Below are 9,480 nucleotides of genomic sequence, written 5' to 3' on the forward strand. Positions count from 1 at the left end.
AGGAGCCTTAATACCTCGAATGTGGGGGCTCCAGGCTGGGGTAGGAGCCTCAGTACAACAGCTCTGGGTGCTCCAGAGCTCCTGTCCCTTTCATTGTGGCTCCAGGCTGGGGTAGGAGCCTCAACATCATGGATCTGGGGGCTCCAGCCTGAGGTAGGAGCCTCAGTACCACAGCTCTCAGTGCTCCAGGCTGGGGTAAGGAGCCTCAGCACGGCTGCTCTGAGTGCTTCAGGCTGGAACAGGAGCCTCAATGCCATGGATCTGGAGGCTTTAGGGCTCCTGTCCCTTTGATTGTGGCTCCAGGCTGGGGTAGGGGACTCAGCACGGTTGCTCTGAGTGCTCTAGGCCTCCTGTCCCTTCAATTGCTGCTCCACTCCAGGCTGAAGTTGAAGCTTCAACGCAGTGGTCTGTGTCCTCCTGTCTCTTACCTGTGTGCTCCCAGCGGGACTCCTCCCCTGAATTTATAAGGTTTTATTGTCTGCTTGGGACAGAATCTTGCTTTAAATTGTTTTCTTCCCTTTCCAGAGCTCTGTGCATCACTCCTAGATTTGGTGCTGCACAGTGAGAAGGCTGGAATGTCCCTGCCGGAGTGGCACATTGCAGTGAAGCTGGCGGATCAGCCGCTGGCTCCCAAATCCATCTTACATTTGCCGGAGACGGAGCTGGGAGAGTGCCCACTGGGTGGGTGCAGCATCGCAAACCTCAAACAGCTCATCACGGGCAAACTGCAAGAGTCCGTGCCAGACCCTGAGCTCATCGGTAAGTACCTGTGGGTCCTACTGCTTGTGACACAAAACTGAGGGGAGCTGCTGACACTCTTGAAGGCAGAGAGGCCTTGCAGAGTGATCTGGATGGATTGGAGAGCTGGGCAATCATGAACTGCAAGAAGTTTAATAGGGCAAGTGCTGGGAAACAGCAACCCTTGATGTCCAGACAGACTGGGAAGTGAGAAGCTGGAGAGGAATCTGGGAGTTCTTTATCAGGGAAGGCAGGGATAGGATGAGCGGGAATCAAGATGAGATCTTAGGAAGAAATGTTTTCCTGTGAGGGTGGGGATGCCCTGGCCCCGGTTGCCCAGGGAAGCTGTGGCTGCCCCATCCCTGGAGGTGTTCAAGGCCAGGCTGGATGGGGCTTGGAGCAACCTGATGCGGTGGGAGGTGTCCCTGCATATTGCAGGGAGTTGAGACTGGAAGGGCTTTAAGGTCCCTTTCAACCCAAACCATCCATGATTCTGTGAATCTCAGCTCCGTGATTTCCCTGTGTTACGTAGTCCCTGTGCTTCTGACCAGATGAAGCAGCCGCGCGTGCAGAGCAGTAACTCCCAGGCAGTCCTCAGTTCCTGAAGCCCCCAGGCCCTTCCTGAGTCTTCCATTGATGTTTACCTTTGGTTGTTTCTCCCTCCTAGATCTGATCTACTGTGGCCGCAAACTGAGGGATGACCAGACGCTTGATTTCTATGGTATCCAGTCTGGCTCCACTGTCCATGTCCTACGCAAGTCCTGGCCTGAGCCTGACCAGAAACCGGGTAGGGAGGAGGTGCTGTGCGTTACTGCTTCGATCTCCTTGGGATGTGTTTGTTGCAGGTCCCTTGTGACCAAGGAACACCTTCTCTTGTGATTTGTTCCTGAGTGGCTGATGTGAGATTTGGAGGAGGAATTGATCCATGTGTTGTGTTGGAACTCTACCTCTAACAGGAGAAATAAGTGTTATGTTGTCTTGCTGATGTGAGTGTTAAGGAATGAGCTGTGTAATAAGGAAAGCATCCTTCTCCTAATTGACTATAATCAGTTTTAGGGTGTTGCCAGTTAATTGGGAGCAAAGCGACTGGTTACTCAACTTGAGGGATGAGTGTTCCTCATCAGCCCGACTGTAGTATAAAATAGGTTAGTTTAGAGTTGTTACTTTGATACAGCTCCTCTTGTATGTGTAGGAGGGTAGATCTATGTATTTTTACGCATCTACAAGCTGAGAATGCAGTTCCCTGCAGTGCTGTGGTCACTGTACTGAGGCATTTGCAGTCATTAGTTTGTGTCCTTCATCTCTGGGCCAGTCAAATCCAGGGGAATTAAAGAATCACAACTTCTAATGCAGTGAAGAAGTCCCAGTGGCATCTAAAACAGCTGGTGAAGCTGGCAGAGGGAGAACTGTGTCTTGTTCTGTTTTTTTCCTCCCTCAGAGCCAGTGGATAAGGTGGCAGCAGTACGGGAGTTCCGGGTCCTCCACACTGCCCTGCACAGCAGCCCTGCCTACAGAGATGCTGTGAGTGGGGCTGTGGGCTTAGCTGTCTGGGTGCCTTTTGTCTGTCCCCTCTGAGTGAAGAGAGTCCCAGCACCGAGCCTCATTGTGTGATGCTGCTGATCTGCTCTGATTTCTCCGGCAGGTCTTCAAGATGCTGGGGAACAAGGAGTCACTGGACCAGATAATTGTGGCTACTCCCGGCCTCAGCAGTGACCCTGTTGCTTTGGGTGAGTCTGAAAGTGTACCAGAGGATCTGAGGAAAGCCAAATAAGGATAAGCATTGTTTAATTCCTGACACGGGGAACATAAGAATTCCTTGTCTCTGGACTAAGTGTCTTTTTTGGTCCCTTTGTGGAGCGTAAGCGCATGCTCAGGTGTCACAGTTGTGCTCTGTGGGTGATGTTTGAGGATGGAAGCTGGCTTCACAAGGACTAGGGAACAGGAGCCCAAAGGAGAGCAGTGGGGATGGGTGCTTTCTGCTTGTTACAGAAACATTCATTAAATCTAGCTCGCTTTTCCAGGCCCAGGATGTTCCCAGCCTTTATTGGCACACTGCTATGAGACGGGTGGAATGTGAGATGCAGTCACAGCCTGGCAGGAGTGACCCGGGTGCCACATTTGATCCTGTCCTTAAGGTGGAGCTGTGCTGGAGCACAGCCTGTGAGATCTGCTGGGAAAGCCCATAGTTTGGATATGTGGCTGTGGTCTAGAGTCGCTCCAGGAAGATGCAATAGGCTTTGGAGAGAACGGTCATGAAGTATTTTTGATGTCTGCTAGTAACTCAGTTCCTGAAAAACAATTAATTCTTTTGGTTTTTCCCATGGCTTTGTTTGAATGGCTCCTGCTTCTTATATCCTGTCCTTTACTCACTGTGTTTCCTGGTCCCTCCCAGGAGTCCTCCAGGACAAGGATCTCTTTTCAGTGTTTGCAGACCCCAACATGCTGGACACGTAAGTTTGTGGAAGCTGGTGCAGTGACTAAGCAAAGCTTTTGTTGCACTGTTGTGTGAGATCACTTGTTGCTGGGTGAGAGAGGGAGTTCAGCTTCTGCCGGCCAGTGCAGACACATCAGGACAGAGGGAACTGAGACTTTGATACGTGTCTACTTCCACTGTAGGATTAGACTGAAGGATATTTATAGAATCACTAAATGGTTTGGGTAGGAAGGAACCTCAAAGCCCATCCAGTTCCAACTCCCCTGCCATAGGCAGGGACAGCTCCCACTGGATCAGGATGCTAAAAGCCCCATCCAACCTGGTCTCCAACACCTCTAGGGATAGGGCAGCCTGGGCCAGGGCCTCACCAGCCTCACAGGAAAACATTTCTTCCTCAGATCTCATCTCAATCTCCCCTCTTTAAGCCTCAAAACCATTCTCCCTTGTCCTGTCCCTGCACTCCCTGATCAAGAGCTCCTCCCCAGCTTTCCTGGAGCCCCTTTCAGTACTGGAAGCTGCTCTAAGGAGGTGTTTGCTGGACAGCAAAAGGCAGTTCCTGACATAAGTTCTCTGCTGGTATTGAGTTGCTGATTTCTTAGTTGCCCTGTACATGCAATTCATTCTTCCGTTCTTTCTCTCCAGGCTGATCCCAGCCCACCCTGCGCTTGTGAACGCCATCGTGCTTGTTCTTCACTCCGTGGCTGGCAGTACCCCACCCCCAGCCCCGGAGACATCCTCTCGAGGCATGTCCTCTGGCTCCTACCGGGACATGCCAGGTACGGTCAGCTGCTCAGATGAGTGCAGAGATGATGTGCTGCAGGATTTGCTGAAAAATCTGTGCTGTGCTCACACAGTCATCCCCAGGCTGTGAGAAAGAGAAATTTGGGCTCCTGAACTGGGAATGTACACTGTGGTTTGACAAATTATGCTGTGTGAGACTCATCTGGTCCTCTTCAGCATCAGAAACTCTCCCAACCATGCATGCACAGTGACTGTTGGTAGCAGAGTGCTGCAACCTCTGTTTTGTGCAAACAGTGGGCCTGACTTGTCTTCCTCTGACCTGTTGCACTGAGGTGCCGAGGCCTCTGTTTGAACCGGTGTGTTAGCTTGGACTGAGTCTGCCTGCATGGCCAGGGACTCCACTGGATTCTCCTCTAATCATAGAATCACAGAATAGTTCCTGGTCTCCCAGGAGCCTTCTCTTCTCCAGGCTGAACAACCCTAACTCTCTCAGCCCATCCTTGTATGGGAGGTGCTCCAGCCCTTGGGTCATGTGTGTGGCCTCCTCTGGACTCACTCCAGCAGATCCACGTCCTAATCCCTGCCAGCACCCATTTTCTGCATCTGTTGATGCTTCTTTCTGTTGCAGGTGGCTTTCTGTTTGAAGGCATCTCTGACGACGAAGACGACTTCCACCAGGTAAGTGAGTGACCAAGTTGAGTGGAACGGCTGTTTTGGACTTGCAATTATCAATATAACTTGTAGCCATTAGAGACCCAGAAGTATTTTCTCCTGTGTCTTGAATGGTGTGAGCTGCTCTGGCTCTTGGGAGCATGGTGAGACAAACACATGGATTGTGGTGTGCTTGGATGCTGTTCGTGTTAGGATTTTCTTGAGTGCTGAGGTAGGGTCACAAGAAAAGAATGCAGAAGCATAACTTGTAACAGCGCTTGTCCTCAGAGTGAACGTTTTCATAGTTGAATTGATGCAGAGCCAGATTTGTGCACAGGTGAGCATGACTGAGTAGCCTGGGAGTGTTGATCCCTACCCTTCTGTAATGTAGGGAGGTTTCCCTCTCCAAAGTACTTGGTCAAGAGAAGTTACACGTTGAGGCAAAAAAAGTGCCTGTCAGCAGTGAACTGTTTTGTTGTAGGCCAATAACACTTTGTTTTTAAGCTGATGTGTGATATATTAGAAGATTTACTGCCAGCTTTGTAAAAGCCAAGGTTGTGGAAAAAACCTCATCCAAGTCTGTTGTGTTTATTCTTTAAAAGTTCCGCACTTGAGTCTCAAGTATTGTAGGAAAGTGGTCCCTGGGGATTAGCACGAGAGCCAGATTTTACTGGGGACGTGGACAGCAACCTCAGAGGTGTGGGGGTTTAATTTTTCTCCATGCAGAGCACAAGATCTACACCATCCAGCAGCACTTCTGGTTCCCGGCCAGCTTCCCTTGGCTACACCGGGGCTGCTGGCCCCCGGCCGATCACTCAGAGTGAGCTGGCGACTGCACTGGCGCTGGCGAGCACCCCAGAGAGCAGCTCCCACACGCCCACCCCTGGCACTCAGGTACAGTGACAGTGCAGCAGGTAAGGAGATCCTCCTGGGCAATAAACCCAGTGCTCGACCTGGCGCAAGCCCTACTTAGGTCTGGAAGTCTTTGCTGGTTTATTTTTTTTACAGCTGGGGTCTCCTCTGTATGGGCTTGGGGAGGTGTGGTAGTCAGGGTGCAGCAGGCGTTGCCCTGTGCGGGCACTGGTTCCTGTGACAAATGTTCTGATCTGTATCCAACTTTTTTCCTGCTAGGGTCACTCCTCTGGGACCTCCCCAATGTCCTCCAGTGTCCAGTCAGGGACGCCCATCACCAACGACCTCTTCAGCCAGGCCTTGCAGCACGCCCTGCAGGCCTCAGGGCAGCCCAGCCTGCAGGTCAGTGTTGTCACCTCTTCCTTTGGAAGCCCACGAAAACCCTGTATCACATCGGGTGTCGCAGGGTGGAGGTGATTCTTCCAGCCACCTCCTGTGACCAGGACATTAGGCTGAAAGGGACATCACTCATGAGGTGGTGCTTGCAGGAGGCATGACCAACTGATGCAAAAGTACCGAGTTGAAGTGAGAAGGCGTGGGTTTGAGGAGTTTGCAGCAAGATTTTGAGCTTCTCCCACCTAGAAGAGAGGTGGGGGAATCCAGCTGTGGAAAAGGCTGTTTTGTTTCTGCTTGGACTCTCACACCTACCCTTCTTTTGTTTCCTGTCTGTAGAGCCAGTGGCAGCCACAACTTCAGCAGCTGCGAGACATGGGCATACATGATGATGAGCTAAGTCTCCGAGCCCTGCAGGCCACTGGAGGGGACATTCAGGCTGCCTTGGAGCTCATCTTTGCTGGTGGGGCTCCCTAGGGTTTTGGACAGGAGAGGCTGGACTGGTGAGTTGCACTGGGGCAGCTGTGTGACATTCCTTATTCTGGGATTTGGCCCTGAAACCTCTTCTTTGCCCTGGGGTTCCTCTTTGCAGCATGGAGCAGTTGGGGTGGCTGCTCCTTTCCTTGCAGGTGGGCAGTGTGCTTCTGTTTGAGAGCACTGACCATGCTGAGGACAGCCTCTCCAGCTCCAGAGACCCCTCTCCAGTCTCCTCCTTCCAGTCACCAAAGGATGAGACCTCAGAACTTTGTCCAGCACAGGGAAAGAGGTGGCTCTGTGTCTTGGAAACCTACGGTTCTGCAGCCTTAGATCTACTAACACATTCTCCTGCCTGTTGTTTCCTTCTCACCTGCCTGCCGTGCCTCAGTTGAGCTTGTTTTGCTGTTGTGCTCCCTCTGAGTTAACTATTAAATGCACTGAGTTCACTTGCCTGTTGTTTGGGTGGTTGTGTTCCACGTCTTCAAGGTGATGTGCTTGTTACGTGGTGACTTGAGGAGAGGCTGTGCCTGCTCCAGGGCACCAGAGGGCACTCCTCTTACAGAGCAAACCTGCATTTGTTAAGAGAGCAGTGTTTCGTAGAATCACAGAGTCGTTTGGTTGGAAAAGACCTTTGAGATAGAGTCCAACCATACCTGTCCACTACTGAACGAGATCCCTGAGCACCTCATCTGCCTGTCTTTTAAACCCCTCCAGGGATGGAGACTACACTGCTGTCCTGGGCAGCCCCTGCCTGGGTCTGAGAACTCTTTTTGTGAGGAAGTTTTTCCTGATGCCTCATCTGAAACTCTCCTGGTGCAACTTGAGACCATTCCCTCTTGTCCTGTCGCCTGTCACTTGGGAGAAGAGACCAGGACCCTCCTCGCTACAACCTCCTTTCAGGCAGTTGTAGACAGTGATAAGGTCTCCCCTCGGCTGCCTTTTCTCCAGGATAAACAACCCCAGGTCCCTCATCCACCTCTAATAAGGTTTGTGCTCCAGCCCCTTCTCCAGCTTCCTTGCCTTTCTCTGTGCACACTCCAGTCTGGGCTGTAGTTGACCTACGTAGACCCCCTGCCCTCAGTTAGGCCAATACAAGAGAACTATTTGTGTTACAGATCTTCTCCAAGAAAGAGCTGTGGAGAAGCAGAGTCTCCTCCTTAGCAGAAACTTGTTTGTTCTCAGTTGTGTTTGGTGAGGCTGGGGGTGTCCTCAAGCTGACAAAGTACAGGAGTTCACGGCCACTGCGAGGTGTCAGTGAAAAATGACAAGCACAAGGGTTGAGGCAATTCTCAGAGTGTGAAGTGCTGCCAGATAACTTGGGAGAAATGCCTTCTATTTAAAAGATGAGGTGCTCAGAGGTATGGTGTAGTAAGACAGGTATGGTTGGACTCGGTCTCAAAGGTCTTTTCCAACCAACTGATTCTATGATTTTTCTCTCCAACACAGGTTAGTCCGTCTGCAGCCAGGGTTTTCCAAAGTGCCTTCTAATCCTGGGTGCTCCTTTTGAGGCACCTCAGACCTGAGCCACGAAGACAATCAAAGGCTGGAATTACAGCCAGTGGGAGCTGAGAGCAGCCAGAACCAGAGCTGGGCTTGGCTTTGCTCCGATTGTGCTGTCGAGATTAACAAGGCATGAAAACTGCTTTGCCTGAAATGCCACCATGCGTTAGTAGGGAAGCTAAAAGCAGACAAATGCTTTCCTACCTCCAGGCTGCCTGTGCTCCCTCTCTAATTCCTCTCCAAGCACTAGGATCACTTGCTGATACGATCTCGGCTATCACTGTGCTGGATTGTTCTCTCCAGGGTAACCCATTGACTGATAGACTTTAATCCTCTCTAGAGGATTAAGTCTCTTGGGAGGGAGGGACTGTTTTTATTTTTCAATATGTAGGAGATAAGATGTGATGGACATAAGTGGCTTTCCTGACTTGATACTGTGTCCGAGTTAGTGCCTTCAGTACCTGCCTTGGAAACCCAGTCCAGCTGATGGCTGTAGTTTTATGCCTATGAAAACTGATTCATTTCTGCCTGCCCTTGGTGCCTCCACTCTTTGCTTTGCCAGGGGAGTGGATAAGCCCAATACACAGCATCCTCCCTCTCTTCCCCACCAGGGAGACAAGCCCTGCTGTCAACCCTCAATCCTCCCAGCCTAGCTGGGGATTAGCTGTATCGCAGATGCTGCTGCCCAGAGCAGGAAATCGCCTTTGCAGACTCTCACAGACCTGCTCAGGGCTGGCAGGACTTGCTTTAGGCTCAGGGCAACTTGTTCAGAATGATGTGGGGGTTTAGTGTCCCTAAATGGTATTTTTCTTCTGTCTGATGTTGCTCTTATTTGATCATTTTGACCCGTATTGTGGATTAAATAGTTTCTTCTGTTATAATGACTATTTCTGCTTCTTCCTATGCCCCCAGATAATTGAGAATTGCCTGGATGTGTGGTATGCAAAGAACTTCTTTCCCATTTCTTTCCCAAACTGTGTTACTTGGCTTGCAGTACCGCATCAGACACATTCTCTGTCTGAACCGGCAGAGAAGCACTTGGCACCGTTGTTGTTCACGACGCGGCTGATGCGTGCGCTTCGCTTCCCTCATCTCGCCTGCCTTTGGCTGCCGAGAATAGACATGCTCAGCAACCAGGCAAATTTAGAGATGCAGAGATGGGAAGAGCAGCTCTGCCTGGCTCCTGCAGGGCTGGTGGTGGAGGAGGAGTAAAGGAAACTTTGCTGCAGGAGCTCTTGCAGGAAAGCAGAAGCTCAAAGTGACTTAGAACTAGCTCTGCAGCAGCCAGGTGAGTGCTATTTTCACTCCTGCTCCAATGGCCTCGTGCCTCCCAGCTTTGAGAGGAAAGCGATGCCAGCAGCCACCTCTGTGTGCAGAGAAAGCTCAGGAAAAGAAACCAGATGGGGGGAGGCTGCAGGAGGCACGTGCTTGCTTGGAGAGGCCCTTTCCTTAGGTTTAGCAGCCTAAATGTGGCTTTTGGGGATGTTGCATGAGGTCTCTTGTCTGAGCCAGCTGTCCTGACTTCTACAGTCATCGGAGGAGTGTATATCCTGAGAGAGATTGAACAAAACTGGAGTGACTCTGGGAGGTGATGATATCCATGGGTTGCTGAGAAAGCAACTAAGTCCAGGCGCTAACTAACTTGTCAGTGGCTGAAGACAACTCCTGCTCTTTGGGAGCAGATTGCAATGTGC

General features: G+C 51.1%; 1 protein-coding gene across 1 annotated transcript; it reads left to right on the top strand.

Annotated features, from left to right (window-relative positions):
* Positions 1–525: 525 nt before the first annotated feature.
* On the top strand, positions 526–7,511 carry UBL7 (ubiquitin like 7). Its single transcript, XM_069866719.1, has 10 exons — positions 526–759; positions 1,406–1,525; positions 2,177–2,259; positions 2,381–2,465; positions 3,131–3,188; positions 3,815–3,948; positions 4,542–4,591; positions 5,291–5,458; positions 5,696–5,818; positions 6,149–7,511. Exons 1-10 carry the CDS (start codon positions 576–578, stop codon positions 6,284–6,286), a joined length of 1,143 nt encoding a protein of 380 aa, XP_069722820.1. The 5' UTR covers positions 526–575; the 3' UTR covers positions 6,287–7,511.
* Positions 7,512–9,480: the final 1,969 nt, after the last annotated feature.

The sequence above is a fragment of the Phaenicophaeus curvirostris genome, chromosome 12, assembly GCF_032191515.1.
Source record: "Phaenicophaeus curvirostris isolate KB17595 chromosome 12, BPBGC_Pcur_1.0, whole genome shotgun sequence".
Taxonomy (NCBI): Eukaryota; Metazoa; Chordata; class Aves; order Cuculiformes; family Cuculidae; genus Phaenicophaeus; species Phaenicophaeus curvirostris.

Excerpts from the sequence above, each read along its gene's own strand:
- UBL7 (XM_069866719.1), top strand. The coding sequence starts at position 576 with ATGTCCCTGCCGGAGTGGCACATTGCAGTGAAGCTGGCGGATCAGCCG. Across the intron at positions 2,260-2,380 it reads GCCCTGCCTACAGAGATGCT|GTCTTCAAGATGCTGGGGAA; the intron begins GTGAGTGGGGCT and ends TTTCTCCGGCAG. Across the intron at positions 5,819-6,148 it reads CAGGGCAGCCCAGCCTGCAG|AGCCAGTGGCAGCCACAACT; the intron begins GTCAGTGTTGTC and ends TCCTGTCTGTAG.